Here is a 19,399-nt window from a genome sequence, read left to right as displayed (position 1 = left end):
AAGGGGGTATAAAAGAGAAGGCAGATTAGTGCAATTCTTTACTATTATATAAGCAATCTAAAGAATTATACAGAAAATACATTCTACATGTAAATATACTCGCTTCCTAACTTTTCTTTTTCTAGTCCACATTGGAAACATACGAAATTCTTGATTAACGTTGCTTCATTCAATTCAATTTTTCAATGTGGTTGGCAGTAAGGGGGAAAAAAGTCATGATAACAGAGTGTTGAAACCCTTTAAAATTTACACTTGTTATCAACATCGTGGACCCAAGACAAGAAAAAAAAAATCAATCGAAACAAAAGGAAAAAGAAAAGGAAGGCTGTCACCAAAATCTCCATGGATCCTTGTATGGAGGAACGTAATTATCTGTGGGAGGGAGAAGGCGAAAGGATGCAACAGTCTGTTCCAATAAGGGACCCATCTGTATTATGCAAGTTTCACTTAGTAAGTAATTCACGCATTATTCTGAATACACACACACACACACACACACACACACACACACATATAATCATCCCTTTTCCTTGAATTGGATAAAAACTACCTTGACCACAGTTACATACAAAATGACCATCTGATACTTTTATTCTTCCATTCTTCTGTCCTATTAGAAATAGTCTACTAATGTTCATTTTTGCATGTGTGTGTGTGTGTGTGTGTGTGAGAGAGAGAGAGAGAGAGAGAGAGAGACCTTAGTCCACTCCTTGCTAAGAGTTGAAGCACTTAGAGAGTACAGATAGCCTGCAATAGACATTTGCATGGTTGAATGATAACAGAAGAAGATGATATGCAGAAGTCCCACAAACAGAAACATAAGCCGAATATGTCATAAAGTATCCGGAAGAGACTATGTCAAGTCTCAAGCATTAACTACAAAATTGTAGTAGCAAAGGATATCTGTGCTTAAATGAATGAGGCATCTTTCTATATATATTTTTTCCAGATTTGACTTAGATGACTGTCAGTAATTCACTTTTGAAATTACAAACATCACCATTCCCACACATTCTTATTTATTAGGATAAAATAGTTATTTAATTATAATTTTAAAAACTTGTGTAAAATTGTTAGTAACTATTTTGATGAGTTCCAAGCTGTCATGCAAGCGATTTCCTTTTTTGCCCCCTCTTTACCATGTTGGAAATATTGGCAGATAAGTTATGCGCATAAAATATTTTGTTAACTGGTTCCTAAAAGCAGATAAGTCATGCGCATAAAATATTTTGTTAACTGGTTCCTAAAATCTTAGATCTTCAGGACTCTACCAAGGAAGTTTCAAATTTGTTTTCGGTACTTGGCGAGAAATTAGATGACAAACTGGGTTGCAAAGATTTTAATAGCTTCATAATACAACTACACCTTTGGGAAATGAGGAACAAAGGTAGAAATTTTATGATCCTACCTTCTCGTTCAGCTGTTGAAGCAACATAATGTCGGTACAGGTTTGCTTCTTGAGCCTGCAAATATCCATTAAATGCATCAACACTCCACAAAATGGAAGGTTGACAGATCTTTGCACTGATGATAACTGTCAAAAAGGGAACACTTACTGATTTTGTTGGTGATTTGCGAACAAGGTACTCATAGTACCAATATAGCTCGCCATCAATCTGGGAAAGAGGAAAAAGAATTATACAAGCCACTTTGACTCCAAAGCTTTTAGATGTATATCAATTATATTAAAATAACCGAGAGAAATGGTAATACAAATTAAAGCAAGGTCTTTAAAGCTTACTTCACTAGCATGCGCATCAAGAACTGAACTCTCACTCATCCGCTGACTCGAGGTGACACGCTACCAAAAGATGTAGAATGTCAAATGATAAACAACTTGATGTAAGTTTTTGGCAATTAAATCCAATATCCTTTCTAGGGAGCAGTATTTATTTATTTGTTCATTCATTTAAATGGTCAAACAGTAGAGATATTTTATAAATTAAAAAAATATATGAGAAGAAAAGTAGAAAACTAATTTACATGGTTCAGACTCCATGAGAGCAACACAATTTAAACTGTAGTTTAACGTCAAAAAATGTTCAAAGACAAGCATTTTATTTAGGTTAAAATATGCTCAAAATCCCTGCACCTTTCATACATTTAGAATTTAGTCCCCCTAATTTTATTTCTAGGAATTTAGCCCCTCTACTTTCTGAATTTAAAAGTGCAAGTTCAATTGTTAATGCCATTAAATTTTTTGTTAAATTCTGATATATTACAACTTCATTTTTTCTGTTACATGGATACCTAGTGAATTTATTATTATTATTATTATTATTATTATTATTATTATTATTTCAAAATCTCACACCAGCAAATGTAACAGAAAATTTCAGCTGGAGTGGACGATTGGACCTGAACTATGAAGTATGAAAAGTAGAGGGCCTAAATTCTTGAAAATAAAAGTAGAGGGATTAAATTCCAAATGTGTGAAGCGTACAGAGACTTGGAGTATATTTTAACATTTTATTAACATCTACACAACTTTTTAGGTGGCTTATAGTTTCTACTGCAATTTTCAGTTTCAGGAAGATTTCAGTCTTAATTGAGCATTTGGGACAAATTTTCAGATGAACCAAAGTTAGAAATGTAAGTTATCTATCATACACATGAACAAAAAGAAGTCGTGTATTACCAGTGCAGACTTGTCAGACAATACAGAATCAGCAACATCTTTTGCTGCCCATGTCTTCTTATCCTTTGACTTCAAAAACTGAACATTCGGTGGACCTATCTGAATCAAAGGATGAAATAAAATTCATAAAACATTGGACAGTTAACAAATAGGAATACATTCAGAAAGATGCAATTCTATAAAATTACCGAAACAGAAATGATGAGATTATCAACAATGTCCACACGTTCAGACACAATGCGTAGGCGTGCATCAGCTGCATTATATGTAAAATCTTGTTAGTATATCATATATTTTGTGTCCAATATCTAATTGTGTTTTAGAAATATTGCAACAAAACTTGGAATTCTGAGTAGTACTGATTAAAATGCTATAGCACACACAACTTTTCTTTTCCGAGTTGTGAGATTGAGTAAGACTTACGAGACAATGGTGCTGCAGATGAATAGCGTTCTGGCTTTCTAGATTCCACCCTTCAGAAAAAATGCAAAAAGAGTCATGTTCCTACACTTTGAGGTGAATTGGTTTACTCTTCCTTGAGTGAAATTGAAAGTGATATTACAGGTGTATCAGAATCTCATAGCGAAAGAACTATAAGATGCCTTTAAACAAAATACGTAATTTGAATCCTCCAAAGATATGTGTTACTGTGTGTGCCAATCATACTGCATAAACTGTAACAAGAGTCAATTCTCCGCATATATTAGGGTCAATTGCTCCATAGAAGTAAACGAGGTAATTTTTCAATAGGACTGAGAACGATGAGACAGAGTGAACAACATGTTTTCTTTACAGATTTCTAAATTTATATATGATAATAATGAAAAAAGGCAGCAGGTCATGTCACGTATAATTTTGATGCTGAAAACCTACCATTTAAAAAGGAACTTCTTGGATGGCAATTCCACTGGGTATGAATAGGTATAAGCATTTATTTCATCAACTAATGAAGTCATTCTTACATCTTCCGCAGCAAGACATCCTGCAATAAGCTTAACATAATACTTGGAAGAAAAAGGAAGAGAGTATGGATATAGAAATTATTGAAAAACTAGATAGCATGCATTCAAATGTTTCCTTCCAACAGAAGTGTTACAAAATCAGAAGAAGGTGAAGATTCAGTGGGAGATTGTTGAAGCCTAATAGTAGGAGCAATAACAAAAGAAAAATAAGATCCCTTTATGATCCTCTAGATAAACATTACATAGAAGGATCCACTTAAATTTCTAGAAATAAAGGGTTCTTTCTTCGGTCAGAGAAGAAGGCTCTACCAAAAATCTAAAACATACAATTTGATTTTGGTGCAACTAGAAACTGCTTACACTCAACCATGGGTAAGTTTAAATATCACAATTCTTTACACAAGCTCAAGCCATAACAGGGATGCCACACCTAATATTTTGTGAATTCAGCACTATAATGATTCTTTTGGGATATATAATAGTCTTCATGGTTAACAAAATCAAAACGAAAGCAAAATAAAATAAGTATAGCACATCATGTAAATTTTCCATCACTGATGATAGATGGGCATATAAGACAGCCTAATAGCTTTTAAATAACTGGTTCCTTTTCTTCACTAAAAACCAACTAAGCTAAGCCATTCGTTCTTCATACCGTCATTTCATCATGAACAAGGTGAACTAGTGAAAGAGGCAACGAAGGTATAAACATGTACCTGAAGATGGAAAATGTGTGGAGAGCGAAGAAGAAAGAGCCAAGAGCAGCAAATCCCTTCTCCATAACACGTTTGGGGAAGTGGGTTTTGAAGCAACACTGCAACATAGTGTAGTTTTCTGATGAAATTTTGTACTGTAATTACTATAATTATGACTTAGCATTCCACTGCCATTACTAACCGGTTCATGCCTGAGAGAAAAGCCCAGAAAAAAAAAACAAGTTGAGAAGAAACAAAGCCAAAAAGAAAAAGTAGAGATAGAAAGAAAAAGAGAAAACCTGAAGAAAGGGAGGGTTGGGAGCGAAAGAAGAGAGGGAGAGAGAACCACCATTTTTACTCTCTCTACTCTGCTACTTTCTTTCTTAGCTTATTATACTTAGCTAAACTCATCCGCTTGGATTTCATTTTTCAGATTTTCTTCACTTTTAAATGGGTAATGTTCTTCTACAACTCATCACCAAATCGGCTAAATCCAAGACACCAATAGTATGTTGCCACGTAAAACAGTTATTATCATTATTAGTCCTGAACTTAATAACTTTTATCAAGTTGGCCCATTGACTCTTTTTTTTTATCAAATAGATCTCCGAGATTGGTATCCATTACACAAATTCGTCCTTATCTTTGTTTTTTAACAATGGGGTGACGTTCCCAAACATAAACATGACACGCGAACAAAAGGGAACGCATGTGTTTTCTTCTTTAATTATTTAAAAAAAATTAAAAAAATATAATTAAAATTTAGAAAATTACAAAATATAAAAAATCAAAAAATATTTAGAAATTCAAAAATAAATAATAATGGATCAACAACCGGTCACCGCGATCAATACCCAATCAAGATTGATCAATTTTTTGAATTTTATATTTTTCTAAATTTAAACTACTTTTAAATTTTGTTGAGTCTTTTGTAATTTTCTAAAATTTTAATTATAAATTTTTTATTTTTTGAATTGTCTATATTTTTCAATTTTTAAAAGTTTCTTATTTTTAAATTTTTTTATAGATTTTTTAAAAAATTATTTTTTTAAATTTATATAAATGTTTTGAATTTTTCAACTTTTTAAAATTTTTTAGAATAATTGAAGTTAAGATACATTTCATTCCTTTGTTTGCCCACGTGTCATGTCCATGTTTAGCCGGTAAAATTTTTTTAGAATAATTGAAGCTAGGATACATGTCATTCCCTTGTTTGCCCACATGTCATGTCCATGTTTAGCCACATTACCACATTGTTAATGGTAGGGACCAATTTGTGTAAGTAATGCTAATCTCAAAGACCAATTTGATCCTAAAAAAATGTCTAGGAGCTAATTTGAGAAATGTTACCATGTTCAAGGGCTAATCTATATATTAGTAGGAGGAGGAGGAGGAGGAAGAAGAAGAAACGTAAATAGAAAACTTACAAGACAAAAATAAACTAAGAAGTGTCAGAACTTGTATTCTGAAACACTTTACGATATTTAAGTATGTATTTTAGTAAAGTGAAGTAAGATTGAATATAATAAGAAAGGAAAAATGAGAGGTCATACTTATAGTGAGAATAAAACTCGGTGTTTATAAATGATTTTCGTTTTTTTTGTGTGCTGACCAACTTTATTAACCAATTAATGATTGGTTGATATGATGTCTCATATTTGTTAAAGATGTTAATAGCTCACACTTTATTAATGGTTGTGCAAAATGTAAAGAGATGAATCCAACTTGTTTCATGTGGCCTCATTGATTTAGCAAATAGTCCCCATTTTAGTCTAAGACGGGTTATAAAATGACATATGGAAGTTTAAGATGAAAAAAAATATATCACTAAATAAGAGGATTGATGATAAGAAAAGCGATAGAGAAGTAGTTGGATCTCGTGAATGATTTGTGCTCAACTAATTAATCGTATCGAAATATTTGTGGTAACTAAATTGTTTAGTGTTATCGTATCCCATTAATGACTTTTGTTATACTGAACTCTATGTCTAAGAGTATTTTTGTGGAAGCCAATTTGTTTGACAATATTGTATTCTCTAGAGGATTTTTTGCTCAACCAAACTTTGTTGGGTGTAATAGTAACCCCTGCGAGAGTTCTGCTTTACCAAACTCTACAGTTACGTGTGTGTTTTGGAGCGCTTAGGAGCAAAAGTTTAAACTGCTCGGTAGAACAAGATTGTGAGATAATAAAGGCAAAGCTATACGAGTGATGCATGCACAAAGGCCTGGCCAAGTCAAAAACTTACTTGGAGAGGAAGAATTTGACTTGTGCTATGCCTTTTACTAGTTGTGGCTAGTCGAATTGTACAAAAGATGTCTTTCAAGATAAGTTGTTGCTAATTTTTCTTAAATAATTGACCTAAACTGGCCAAAAATTCTAAGGTAGGGATTCCTTTTATAAACTCCTAAAACGACATTCTTCAAGATTTTGGGTCTTCCACTAGTAGTGAAGTCCTCCAAGCAAGCTTCAATTCTTCTTGGCAGCTTTGTAAACCCATGGACACATGATACTACATATATAAATTTACTTGGCTTGAATTTGCTTGGACCTTGTCTTTGTAACCGATCTTCTTAAAAAAGAAAGTTTATCTTGACTTTGGTAAGACCTTTGTGAGTGCATTAAAGAGGTTGCTAAAAAACCTTCATAACATATGTGGAGCCAAAAAGAAAGAAAAGCAAAGGTTGAACCGGAGTTGAAAGGAGCTTACAAGAAGTTGAAAGGACAAGAAGCTTAGGCCGCAGGAAGCTGAAAACAACTAACATATATGCACCTAAAAATGAAATGGTGAAAAGCCACAGTTCAGTCGACGAAGCTGCAACAAGCTGTAAGAAGCATAGGTTACAGGGTGAGATTTGAAAAAAAAAACAAAAAAACAAAAAACTAACATACCATATGCACACCCAAAAATAATCATGGCAAATTAAAACCATAGCCGCAAGAAGCTATAAGAAGCTACATAATGCATCTACAGGAAGCCACAAAGGCTACAATGTGAGAATTATAGAGTAGAGCTACATAGGTCGCTGAGTTGCATCCAGAAACAACAAAAAAGAGAATTGGAGCTCTAAATAAATGAAACCCACAATAATATAGGAGTTGTATTAAAAAACAACATGAAAGAGAGCCGAAACTCCATAGAAATGAAACTCGTAAACAACATGGGAGTTGCACCAAAGAACAAAAATGAAACCGCAAACAACATAAGAGAAGTAAAACCCTAAAATAACATTTGATAAGTAAAACTCAAAAACAAAAATGGCAGATATGTAACTGAAAAGACAAGAGTGGGGGTTTAAACTTGAACTTGAATGAGGACTACATAACTAGGCTTACAGAATTTGGGCTGCAGAATCACCACTATGGAACCATGGCTACAAAATCAAGATTGTAGAATCAAGGTTGAAAAACCGAGACTGTAAAATCAGCAGAATCATGGTTGCAAATTTATGGTTGTAGAATCTCAGTTCTACTATGTTTAAATTTAATTAAAAACAATATTTTAAATAAAAGTCAATTTTTTTATTAAATCAAATGATAAATCATCGCATAAATTATTTTAGGTTAAATTATGGTTACAATCCTTCTATTATGTTTAAATTGAAGGTTTGATATCTATACTTCAATTTGACATGATTTGGTTTCATTATTTTTATAATATCATTAATTAGTCAAAATAATTTACACTCTTAATTATTTTTTACTAAAATGCTAATATCAATTTTTTTTTTAAATATCCATTATACTTGTGTTAGAAAAATGTTTTTAGTAGTAGTAATTAAAGAATGTTAACTATTTTGGTTAATTAATGTAATTGTAAAATAGGTAATGAATTTATATCAAATAAACTCTACCGACTAAATTACTAAATGTGAGCATAATAGAAAGACCAAAATTAAAATTTAATATATTACGATGATTAAAAGAATAAAATAAAGGAACTAGACAATTCCCATGGAGAAAAGCCCTTGGGGCATTCCTTTCAAGTAAAGTTAGAATGTGCTTCCCATGACTCTCATTTTTATATAATTTTATTTATTATGTAAAAATTTATATTTATTTTTTATACTTTAATTTCTAATATAATATAATTTTTATATTTTTATAATATTGTTCATAGAGTTAATATTTAAGTTAAATTGTTGATATAATTTTTTTAAGAAATATTATTTTAATAAAAAATTATTTTGGCACCATAAATTGTAATAAATGTTTTTTTAAATCTATGTCAATTATTAAAATCATTGTAAGACAATGGTAAATTTTCAATTTTAATGTCTCTATTATACTCACATTTGGTACTATTCCAATTAAAATGATGATTAAAAACATATTTCTAACATAAAAATAAAATCTATTTTAGTATGATAAGTTTGAATGAGTGTTTTTTAAAAAAAAATATTGACTTCAACATTTTAACCGAAAAAATTAAAGGTGTTAAATATTTGAATAATTTATTATATTACATAGCAAAACCAAATTATGTCAAATTAAAATATAGACACTAAATCTTAAATTTAAATATAGTAGAAAGACTGTAACCATAAATTGGCCTAAAATAATCTATACCTAACACAATCATTTGCCATTTGGTTTAATAAAAAGAATTAATATTTAAAAAAAATGTTTTAACTTGTATTTAATTAAATTAATATAAGTTAATTTACCCAAAGTGAAGTGGGGATAGAAAAAAATTTCTTTTTGACAATGTTTTCATAAATAACATGGTACGATTTTTAAACTTTTAATATAATTCATAGTGGTGGTGATTTTAGAAAAACACGAGTTTTTCTTAAAGTTTTTAAAATTAGATTAGTTATTGAATCGATCAAATCATTTATTCTTAATTGGATTGGTTTGTTCGATTAATTGTATAAATTATTAAATATTATAAATTAAAAATAAAAATAAAAATAATTTTAAATTTAATTAATTTAATTTTTTTAGTTCAGTCTAATCGATCTGTGTCGGTTAGTGGATCGATTGGTCTAATTATTTTATTTCGAATCGATATTTCATTTAACTCCTGATTCAATTGATCTAACATGATCTTATCCAATTTTGAAAATAGTGACTTTTTTTCGATTTTTGAAATTGATATAAGTTTAAAGGGTATTATTTAAATTATAAAAAAGGGGTATTATTTACACCAGTAAAATATAACAATTCCGTAGAGGATAAAATTTAAAAGTTGGTGGATAAGGATTTCCCGTTTCAAGCATATTCCAACAGATGAATTTGTAAACCGATCTGAGATTGAAGTTAGGTCTGTTTCCAAACAGGACGCGGACGTCACTGCTTGTCAAGTAGTCTCCTCTCCCCTCCTCGCTAAAAAGCATTTCATTATTGCTTTCCATTCTAGTCGCCGATCTCTTCAATCTTTTTTTCTTCTTGCCCTTTTCTCTGTTTCTTTCTTCAGACGATCTTCAATCTCTTCAAACATTTTAGGTAATTTATCTTTCGGTTTCCCTTCTCCTTTTCTTATCATATCATTACGGAATCTTTTTTCCCCTTTTGCAGTATTTTTATCGATTTTTTGCTTTATTTCTCGTTCAAATTTTCTGCCTAATCTTTGATTTTTGATGTTTTATCCCTTCTTATTGGTTGATCTTCTCGAGATTTAAATTGGAAAACATAATCGAAGAACTAAAAGCTTACCCGAATTTTCGTTACTAGTTGCTCTCTTGATATATATTTAAAATTTTAAGGAATTATGCTTTTTTCCCATTTTATCTGGTGATTATATATCGTTTAGTCCTAAGAGTTTGACCAAAATATTTTTGTTGGATTTTGCTTTACAGAAAAGCTTTGATAGAAAAATTCATATGATCGAGCTGATTGAACGTGTGTATTTGTATTAAGAAGAGGCTTATTCATTGTAAATGTTTATTTTCAATAAATCTGATTATTGTTATGGTTAAAGTAATTTTGTTATTTGATGAGAAACAGTCATAACTCAGCATCTTGTAAGTAGAGTTCTTTTTAGTTGTTTGATGGATTTTAGGTGTTGCTTGTTTTCAATCTATAAAATGGTCGACTTGGTATCCATGTCTTATAATAAATCATACCCAAATTCAGTGTTTATTACAATTTACAAACAATCTACTCTTTTGGTTTTTAATTCTTTGGTGCTTTCGATGGTTGTTTCCTTTCATTTTACTACTTTGCTTATAGGTTGAACTCTTATTAAATTTCCTCTTTGGGAAAATTAATGATTTGCCTCATTCTAATAATGGTTGTCTAAATGAATAGTGTTATTTGTCCATGAAGGCAATGAAGCCCGGAGTTTCTTCATTGAACCCATATGCAGCATCATACATACCTCTTGCCAAAAGGGAGGCCAGTGATAATGTGACAGCCAAAGATATTAAACACGGCAATGAGAATGCTTGGTTCAAACCTTCCTCACACTTTGCATATAACCCGCACAGTAGCAATGCTTTTCTTGGCTCTTCAGCCTATGGTACTGAAAAGCACCAGGTTGCAGAAGGTTCTGCAGTGAAAAGCCATCCTGCTCATGGTTCTTTGATGCAAAATCCTGGTGAAATGACTGACAAGCAGATTGTGGATGAAGAATTTGACATGGATTTGGAGTATCTTCGCATGACATTTCCTGGTTTGTCCAATGAGTCTCTTTTGGATGTCTACTTGGCGAATGATGGAGACTTTGAAGCCACTGTTGATATGCTGAACCAACTTGAGGTAAATTTGACCTTTGTTTATTTTATAATTACGAATATCATGGTGAGCGTGATATTGGTGGATTGCTTTCCTTCATTCCTTCTCATTGTGAGTTTTTCTTTTCTTAAGCCTTGGGAGGATGAATGTTTGAGCTCCCCTCCTGCTGTTCTATCATGCACATCTCCAAGTGTCCCGCTATGAACTGCTAATAGTGAAGTAATTGAATTCCAGCATAATTTTCTGATTTTTATTGTCTAATTACATATTTAACCTGATTTTATATTTTTGGCTTCGACTAATAATTGTCTGATCAAAGAGTTCGGGATCTTACTCCATTTTTGGCCCATTGTGGTGTAGCCACGGTTTTCTTCTTCATTTCTTTTGTGCAACTTCTGATCTCATCATCATGTTTGGTGACTGAAGTGAAAGATCTTTTGGTTCCCCCCCTTTTCATGTTTTCATCTGATCTCGTACATTCATTCATGTGATTGATTTTTCATATGGATTTTTGGTTCTTACCATAAGTAGTATGTCATTGTGTACTTGTTTTTATTCACAATCACGTAACTGTTAGTTCAATATGTCCAAAGTGAGGATTCTATGTTAGGTTAGTCTGTTAATAATTTCTGCTAATTGGGTAGATTAAGGATGCTGGTCTGGGCTTTTCCCTCATGCAGCAAACTTGGTTTTTGATGGTTGTATGACAAATTCTTTATGCAGTTTGCTTCAGCTTATCAGTATTTCACGTAGGTTTTACACTGAGCTAAATGTTTAATTTGTATATGACTTTCACTGAAAGATGTAAAAAAGAAGTTTTTGTTTCTGATAGTGGTATACTTTGTTGGAAATAATTTCTGGAGTATATGTCATGTTGATTTTTTAATTAGTTGATAATTTTGAAAATGTGTACTTAAAATTTCTCTTGGTATTCATGGGATTGTTGTCTTGTTCAGATGCACACTGTTGAGTCATCTGAAACTCTTCCCGACACTTTGGATATCGGTGATGTCTCAGAATCCGGGTCTTCAGCAACCTGTGTTGGTCTTAAACTGAAGAACATGGCGGGTGAAACCAGTGCTTCTTCATCAGGCGGTGCAGAATCTGCTGTTGCCTCATGATCGACTTCCTGAAAGGATATATTTCAGTGTTTGTGGTATAGATGTATACACAACAAGTAGGGGCTTTCTTAAAATCTGAGAAATATGGTAAATGCTATAACATTTGAAAGATTGTTTATGTTGTATAGTTGTATGTTGCTTGTCTTGCCTAAACTGATACTGCAGTTGTGAGCTTTAATTTGATTGATGGAAAAGCTCCTTTTTGCAGTTAACATGCAAAACATAGTTTTTAAGAATGAAAATGATTCTTCCCTGTTTCTTTATTGTTGTTTTGGTTTTACATGCATTGCGTTCATGGTGTTATAAATTTGTATAAAATCTGCCAATTGTCATGTGTGTGTTTTGTTTGGTTATATTTCAATTCTTAGGTCTTTTTGTATGGGTTTAATTCTAGTTCCTCCAACTTATATTTGTATTTGTAAACTCTTGAAAAAGGTTAAAGTCTACTAGAAATCCCTATACTATTATGTAAATTCATTTTAGTCCCTGTACTAAAAATTGCCTCAGATTAGTACTGTTACCTTAATTTCTTATTTAAATAATGATATTGTTAAAATTTTCTGTTAAGTTGTTGGTAATTTGGATAAAATATATCATGTCCAATTGATTTATCTATGGCATGATAATTTAAAATACATGAATGGTTTTTTACGAGTCAAGTCAGGATAAATTATATTTTTAGTGTATAAAAATTAATTTAAAGCAATTTTTAATAAAAAAGATTAAAATAAACTTTACATCAGGATAAATTATATTTGTAGTGTATAAAAATTAAATTAAAGCAATTTTTAATAAAAAAGATTAAAATAAACTTTACATATTAGTGTAGTGACTTTTGAAAAACTTTAACCCTTAAAAAAATAAAATATATTAAGCATTTTAAGGCTGAAATTACTGCATCAACTAAATCAATACTCAATCCGCTTCTTACTAGTTTCAAATACAGTTATAATTATTTATTTTCCTGTTTAAACCATAGAAACGACGGGAAATTGGGAATCAATAAAAAGAAAGTGTGAGAGAAATTTTAGAAGGTAAAAATATTGTGGAAGTCCAGGAAGTTAAAGTGTACTTTTTTTATTAAAAAATGGGTAAATTAATATTTACATGTTAGATAAAAAATTGGTTAAATAAAAAAATTGGTCTTTATGTTAAAAAAATTATCTCTTCTTATTGTTAAAAATTAGATTTTATACGTCTGGATGATACATGTAATTATCTGGTTATTTCATCAATCACATTAATTTTTAACAATAAAAATAATTTAATAAAGGACCGATTTGTTGTTTAATTTAATATAATAAGACAAACTTACCCAATTTCTAACAAAAAAAAAATAGATCTAACTATTAGTACAAGTTCTCTATGAAATTTTATCCCTAAAAGAAAAGAAGCCCAGACCCATGTAATGGAAGGCCTGACACCCATTTGCTCTTCTGAGTCTAAATTCAGCCACTAAACCCTCTTTTCGTGTTCCTTTTCCTTTTAATACATAACCCTTGTCTTCTGTTTCAGTTCCACCATTAAAAATGACCATTTCTTCTCTTCTCTTCTATTTCCCTTTCTTCTTTCTTCTTTGTTTCCGCTGCGAAAGGGTACCTACAAATATTTATTAAATGCAATTGTATCTCCCAAGTTCAAATTTTTTATTCAAACTTTCATGGCTTTTTGTTTATCTTCTGCAGTTACTTATTCATGTAGAGTTTGCAGAAATTTTCGTGTTCTAGCTCGTTTTTCTACTTCATGTGCTCTAAATACAGTAGATTACTTCAAAGAAATCGATACCCATGTTTCCGACTATCCTGAATTACAACGGAGGATGCAGAGTTATGCTATCTCAGGTGACTTTAGCAATGCTTTCTCTACTCTAGATTTGATGAAAAACATTGATGGGAAACCAACCGTGTATGATTGTAATGCTTTTATGTTCTTTTACTTGAAGTCTAAGAACGCGTGTTGGCAAGAGTTGGTTGAAATGTATACCGGGATGAAGAGATTTGGTCCTCCACCAGTTGCATCCACTTTTAATACCCTTCTTAATGGAATGTTACTTCTTGGTGATCTGAAACATGCAATTTTTATTGTTGAAGAGATGTATAGAAATCATTTTGTGCCATCCTTCACTTCTTTATCAAAAACGTTGAAAATGGCTGTCAAAGTAGGGAATTTACTTGATGGTCTTGTTGTTTTTGAGCTCATGTTGAGGTATGATTATCACCCAACAGAACCAACTTTGAATAAATTTATTTTAATGCTTTGTGAAGCTGGGATGGTTTCTGATGCTTGTTTTGTGTTCTCTGTTCTTTTGAGAAAGAGTTATGTTTATAGTGTATATTGTTACAATCCTATTCTATGGGCTTTATGCAAGACTGGTCGAAGTTATACTGCTTTGCAATTGTTTTATTTGATGAAGAAGAAAGGGTTTGTTCAAAATGTGTGTTCCTATACTGCTTTGATTTATGGGTTCTGTAGAGAAGGCCTGCAAGATAATGTTTTTCAATGGCTGGATTTCCTGCAAAGTAATGGTTGTAAGCCTAATGTGATTACATACACGATAATTGTTAAGTTTCTTTTTGATAATGGGAAGTTTGAGGAGGCTATGGACTTCATCAGTAAGATGGAAAGGGAAGGTTGTAACCCTGATCTGCTTACTTATAATGTCATTCTTCGTGAGCTTTGCCATAGAGATAGACTAGATGACATTTCTGAGTTAATTCAGGTGATGGATCAAAAAGGTCTTTCTCCAGATTCATATTCATATGCTGCTTTGTGTGGAGGCCTGCTCAAAATAGGAAAAGTAGGGGATGCATGTGAACTATTGCGTGATATATTTTCCAATGGAACTGCGGATGTTGCTGTCTATAATATTTACTTCCGATGTTTATGTCAAGAGAATAAATCAAGAGAAGCACTGTCTAAGTTGAAGCGCATGATGAAAGTTGGCTTTAAGCCAAACAATGTGTCGTATAATACTATCTTGAGTGGTTTTTGTAAAGAAAAAAATATTAATGAGGCCATGGAGCTTTTGTACCATTTTGAGTGGGATGTGAATGGGCCCGATGCGGTCACTTTCAATGCAATTTTGTCTACTGCATGCAGGCTAGGAAACTCTGCAATAATCCAAAGGATCTTGTATCATATGAGGGATGAAGACATGAAGCTTAATATTTTCAGTTTGACTTGTTTGGTTCGATATTTCTGCAGTAGTGGAAAATTTTCAGAGTGTTTGAAGTTAGTGGAGTCCATGATGTATAATAGTCCTATTCCAACTGTAGTCACCTTAAATATGCTGCTTCATAACCTTTGCAAGAACCGGTTACTTGGAACTGCATACCGGATTTTCCAGAATTTAAGAAACACCAAGTGCCTTCCTGATGTGACTTCATACAACATTCTCATCCATGCTTCTATAAGAGAGCACAATCACCTTCTGGTTGGTCAACTGTTAGGGGAAATGAAGAGACAGGGACTGAAACTGGATGTTTTTACCTATGGTTCATTAATTAGTGGACTGTGTAAAGAAGGGAAGATATCAGCTGCTCTCCAACTGTGGAATCAAATGCTAGAGAGGGGCCTTATTCCTAGTGTTGTAATTTTTAATACCCTATTACATGCAATATTTCAGAGAGGCAAGTTTTGGGACATCCTCTTGTTACTTAAAACCATGGTAGTACAGGGCTTTCAACCTGATGAGGTAACTCTAGGGATCCTTAGCCAAGCAGTTTCAAATGGTTCGATGAAGAGATTTCCTCAAGTCGCTAAAGTTCTAGATTGGGTGATAAGTAATGACTTTCAGAAAGAAACAGATCAAAAGACAATAGCTGGCTGATTTATTTAGTTTTTGAAGTTTCTTTTCATATGATTGCTTGAAGCGAATTATGGCTCGCTTGGTCTTTTCTAAGAACATTTATGAAGATTCAAGCCTGAATCAGGTATGAAAAGTTCTTAATCAATGGCCAAAAGAAGATACTTCTTATTGAATCTATGTGTTGATGTTTTTTCACCAGAGAAAAGACACGTAAATCATTAATATTGAGAATCAACCTCACATGTTTTCTCTTCTTCTCATGTGCAGTGGAAGGGGGAAAGTCCTTGCTTTCAGGAGCATCGAATTTTTTTCCATCTAGAGCATCTCATGCCAAACATCTTAAATGTAGGGTAGGTGATGTGTGTGTATTCCTCTCTCTCTAATTCATTCCCTTTGGCCACACCCCTTAATGTAATATTTACCCAAGGATCTCTTAACTCTCATGTTATTACTCTCTATACTATCATTTTTTTTAAAAATTACGGTGAGAATGGAGTTGCTTAGGATTTAACCCTTATTCTTATTGGTAAATGTTAACTATACCTATCAAATCCCTCCATATAGAGACTGATTCAAATTAGTTCTTATACTATTAAATGAATCAACTAAGTCCCTATACTAATAAAAAAAAATAAGGGCAAATTTTAACAGAGTTAATAATTTTAAAGCTTTTATGGTTCTGTAAATAAAATCTTCTGTTTGGAACTGAATTGCAAATGAAAAAAAAAATTATGTTATTTTCTAAGCAATAAATGTTAGTCTGTTAAATTTATTCTTATTTGATTTTTTTTTTTACTAGTACGAGGATTGAATTGATCTATTTAATAGTAGAACTTATTTGAATTGGTCTTTATAATAGGGGGCTTGACAGGTGCTTTCGCCTTAACAAAACAGTAGCCTTAGTATTCTGCATTTCAAATAATATGCTTCAAAGACGGTAGATGTCAGATGGCTGGCTTGAAATGGAAAGAATTGACAACTTTATAACATGTTCTGTTTTGTAGAAAACTTCATCACTTCTTTTAGTATCTTTCTTGTTCTAGTAGGATTTTAGCTATGAGAACTGATTCTACTTTATAGTATCCTATCTTACTAGAATATGATTTCGATTTTGAACATGGTTATGATGATGAACAGGAATCAGACCAGGGCATAAAACCGCAGAAGCTGAATTACCAACTCAAATCAGGGGTCTGATCTGGGATTGGATTGGACTAGCTTATGGTCAAAACAGTACATACTGGTTGGTACAGCGGTTACTGGTAGGGAGCTGACTACCATGGTTTAGAAGTCAGAATCACCTTTGCTCTGTCAGCTAGTTAACCATGGCAACTCTTTTCCTTCTCCCATTTTACCCATCTATTGATTTCCCACAGAGCTTCTTTCATTTCTTAATCTGAAGAGACGGCATGTGGGTTAGGGTTAATGCTAATGATTTGCTTTATCATTGATTGTACCATCTCTTTATATGAAAATTCAGAATAACTATCTGATTAGCATTTCTTGAATGTCCATGAATATATCATACATACTGCATATATTGTTTTTATAAGTAATGTGCTATTTAATACCAATTACTGTTTCAGTTACAGTTCCATGTACTATCATTTTGACATTGTAAAAATGCACATTATTATTCATAAGTATAATTTTAATTTTAATATATAAAATTTCCATATACAGTTTATGAATATACTTGTGTCATGGGTCGCAGTTTAAAGCCCGTAATCATTGCGCACAACATCCCATAGAGGTCAACTTATGAAATGAGACTTGTTTGACCCGATTCGTAGAACTCATGGAGAAGTCTATTTACTTAAAGCTTTAATAGCCTCCTGAAACACTCTAGTAAAACTAGAGTTACTAGGATAAATAGTGTAAATTCTAAAGGAATAAGACTACTTTTAATTGTAGATAGGCTTTAATCTCGATTCTCTAAGTAATTCAACATGTATCATTGAATTTGGAGGAGTTTAATTATAAATAGAGGTTTTCTCCCTCATTTGTATTCACTAAGTTGTAATCCTTCATAGTAATCGAATACTATTGAGAGCATTTAATCAAACACTTGGTGTGTGTTATTTTTCTGTGGTTTTTTGTTCTTTCATAGTTTCTTTTGTCTTTCAAGTTTGCTTCCACTTTGCTTTAGTGTCTCAGAGAAATTCTACAAGAATTCTAATTTTTCGAGAGTAGGTTGACTTAGGCAAGATTTGAACCCAAAAAATCACCTAAGGTCGTGCGGTTTGCTAGACTAAAGATCTAGCCCATGACAATTGGTATCAAAGTCAATGTTCGAAGGCGTCGATTGAGATGACGAAAGGAAGAGATGAACAGAATGTCCCGATGGAGTCCTGTGTGAGGTCTAGGAAAAATAGTAGATCGAGAGATATGTTATCAGCTCTGGAAGGTTGAGTGATCAATCTTGAGGAATCCATGGGTGGTGTGAAGGGAACACTTGAGGTAGTTGAGGGACGCACCGATAAGTTAAACTCGATGAGAAAGCAACACAGGGACTTTGTGACAGACTATTAGTTCCAATCGGGGTGCAATGAGAGAAACCCTCAATGTCGCTATGGATGATCAAACAGAGAAGTTGACTAAGAGGAATGATGCTCTCGAAGCGGTAGTCGTGGTTTTGAAGGTTGAAACTAAGGTCGTGATGGCAAAGATTGAGGAGCTCGAGGGAGAGCTTGCGATGTGCAAAGTTGTTGTAGGAAAAGGGATGCTAGCTACAGTTCCTAAGCAACGTAAGATGGATGTCCTTAAGTCAAAAGAGTTTGGAGGGACGAGGTTTGCGAGAGACGTGGACAATTTTCTTTAGGGGATGGAACAGTACTTTCGTGCGATAGGCATCAAGGATGATGCCACTGAGATAAACATTGTTGCAATTTATTTTACTGATGTCACTCTTTTATGGTGGCGTCGTAGGTCCACAAATGATAGATGAGGTGGTACCGCAATTGAAACTTGGGAGGTGTTCCAAATAGAATTGAAAAAGTAGTTTTACTTGTTGGAAAAAATCTGGTTTGAAATGATTTTCTTACATAGTGGAAAATAAAAATTTTACAAACCGACCTGGTTTGTGATATTTATGCAATAAACCCTAGGCCAAAATTGTACCTGTATTTTAGATAGACGAGTCCTTGTCATTCCCGGCTTTCAACCAAATGATCTTTTCCGCTATTCTCGTACCATGAATTTCCTTGAGTGTGGCGTCGATCAAATCAAATCAAAATATAGAAATAAAAATGATTTTATTTTCTTTTGGGTGAAAACGAAAATTCTCTTCTCAAATAGAGATCGGTATAATTGTTATTCCGGAAAAATATATTTAAAATCACTATTCTTGTATGAAATCTTCTAGTGAAAATCTGAACATGATGATCATATATTTAAAATCGAGATCATACCATTCATATTTATAATGATGCACATAGTAGTTACGGCTTGGATATGATCTATAATCTCATGTTCTGTCAAATTTAAGATATTTTGGAAG

At 32.5% G+C, this 19,399-nt stretch overlaps 3 protein-coding genes across 14 annotated transcripts; 2 read left to right on the top strand and 1 right to left on the bottom strand.

Moving 5' to 3' along the window:
* Positions 1-25: 25 nt before the first annotated feature.
* LOC121203170 (psbP domain-containing protein 5, chloroplastic) lies at positions 26-4,737 on the bottom strand. Of its 4 annotated transcripts, XM_041095189.1 has the most exons (12): positions 4,595-4,702; positions 4,498-4,507; positions 4,317-4,414; positions 3,512-3,620; positions 3,062-3,111; positions 2,827-2,894; positions 2,639-2,737; positions 1,742-1,801; positions 1,557-1,616; positions 1,409-1,463; positions 698-747; positions 26-427 (listed from the first exon to the last, which is right to left on the bottom strand). In XM_041095189.1, the coding sequence occupies exons 2-12, from the start codon at positions 4,503-4,505 to the stop codon at positions 329-331; spliced, it is 756 nt and encodes a 251-aa protein (XP_040951123.1). In that variant the 5' UTR covers positions 4,506-4,507; positions 4,595-4,702; the 3' UTR covers positions 26-328. The 4 variants fall into 4 exon arrangements, with proteins under 4 accessions (XP_040951123.1, XP_040951121.1, XP_040951122.1 ...); XM_041095187.1 differs by having other exon boundaries at positions 4,317-4,507; positions 4,595-4,737; XM_041095188.1 differs by lacking the exon at positions 4,498-4,507 and having other exon boundaries at positions 4,595-4,726.
* A 4,720-nt stretch (positions 4,738-9,457) lies between these two features.
* Positions 9,458-12,349, top strand: LOC107901381 (polyadenylate-binding protein-interacting protein 5). Of its 4 annotated transcripts, none has more exons than XM_016827369.2 (4): positions 9,534-9,741; positions 10,564-10,995; positions 11,104-11,190; positions 11,928-12,043. In XM_016827369.2, exons 2-3 carry the CDS (start codon positions 10,567-10,569, stop codon positions 11,173-11,175), a joined length of 501 nt encoding a protein of 166 aa, XP_016682858.1. In that variant the 5' UTR covers positions 9,534-9,741; positions 10,564-10,566; the 3' UTR covers positions 11,176-11,190; positions 11,928-12,043. The 4 variants fall into 4 exon arrangements, with proteins under 4 accessions (XP_016682856.1, XP_016682855.1, XP_016682858.1 ...); XM_016827368.2 differs by having other exon boundaries at positions 10,546-10,995; XM_016827367.2 differs by lacking the exon at positions 11,104-11,190 and having other exon boundaries at positions 9,458-9,741; positions 11,928-12,349.
* A 1,135-nt stretch (positions 12,350-13,484) lies between these two features.
* On the top strand, positions 13,485-17,485 carry LOC107901382 (pentatricopeptide repeat-containing protein At1g09900). Of its 6 annotated transcripts, XM_016827373.2 has the most exons (5): positions 13,486-13,687; positions 13,778-13,933; positions 14,035-16,024; positions 16,168-16,250; positions 17,038-17,485. In XM_016827373.2, exons 2-3 carry the CDS (start codon positions 13,880-13,882, stop codon positions 15,919-15,921), a joined length of 1,941 nt encoding a protein of 646 aa, XP_016682862.1. In that variant the 5' UTR covers positions 13,486-13,687; positions 13,778-13,879; the 3' UTR covers positions 15,922-16,024; positions 16,168-16,250; positions 17,038-17,485. The 6 variants fall into 6 exon arrangements, with proteins under 6 accessions (XP_016682860.1, XP_016682859.1, XP_016682862.1 ...); XM_016827372.2 differs by having other exon boundaries at positions 13,778-16,024; XM_041095185.1 differs by having other exon boundaries at positions 13,486-13,933; positions 16,168-16,245.
* The last annotated feature ends 1,914 nt before the right edge of the window (positions 17,486-19,399 follow it).

This window comes from Gossypium hirsutum, chromosome D06 (assembly GCF_007990345.1).
Source record: "Gossypium hirsutum isolate 1008001.06 chromosome D06, Gossypium_hirsutum_v2.1, whole genome shotgun sequence".
NCBI classification, from domain to species: Eukaryota; Viridiplantae; Streptophyta; class Magnoliopsida; order Malvales; family Malvaceae; genus Gossypium; species Gossypium hirsutum.
Note: the sequence above shows the minus strand (reverse complement) of the source record. Positions and strands in the feature narration are given on the sequence as shown.

Bases quoted from the DNA above. Each gene is read 5' to 3' on its own strand.
- LOC121203170 (XM_041095187.1), bottom strand. From the start codon at position 4,647: ATGGTGGTTCTCTCTCCCTCTCTTCTTTCGCTCCCAACCCTCCCTTTC. The intron at 2,738-2,826 runs GTAATTTTATAG...CCTTTGATTCAG, and splicing joins ATCTCATCATTTCTGTTTCG to ATAGGTCCACCGAATGTTCA. The intron at 1,802-2,638 runs GTAATACACGAC...ATCTTTTGGTAG, and splicing joins TGTCTGACAAGTCTGCACTG to CGTGTCACCTCGAGTCAGCG.
- LOC107901381 (XM_016827366.2), top strand. From the start codon at position 10,558: ATGAAGGCAATGAAGCCCGGAGTTTCTTCATTGAACCCATATGCAGCA. The intron at 10,996-11,927 runs GTAAATTTGACC...TGTCTTGTTCAG, and splicing joins ATATGCTGAACCAACTTGAG to ATGCACACTGTTGAGTCATC.
- LOC107901382 (XM_016827371.2), top strand. From the start codon at position 13,753: ATGGCTTTTTGTTTATCTTCTGCAGTTACTTATTCATGTAGAGTTTGC.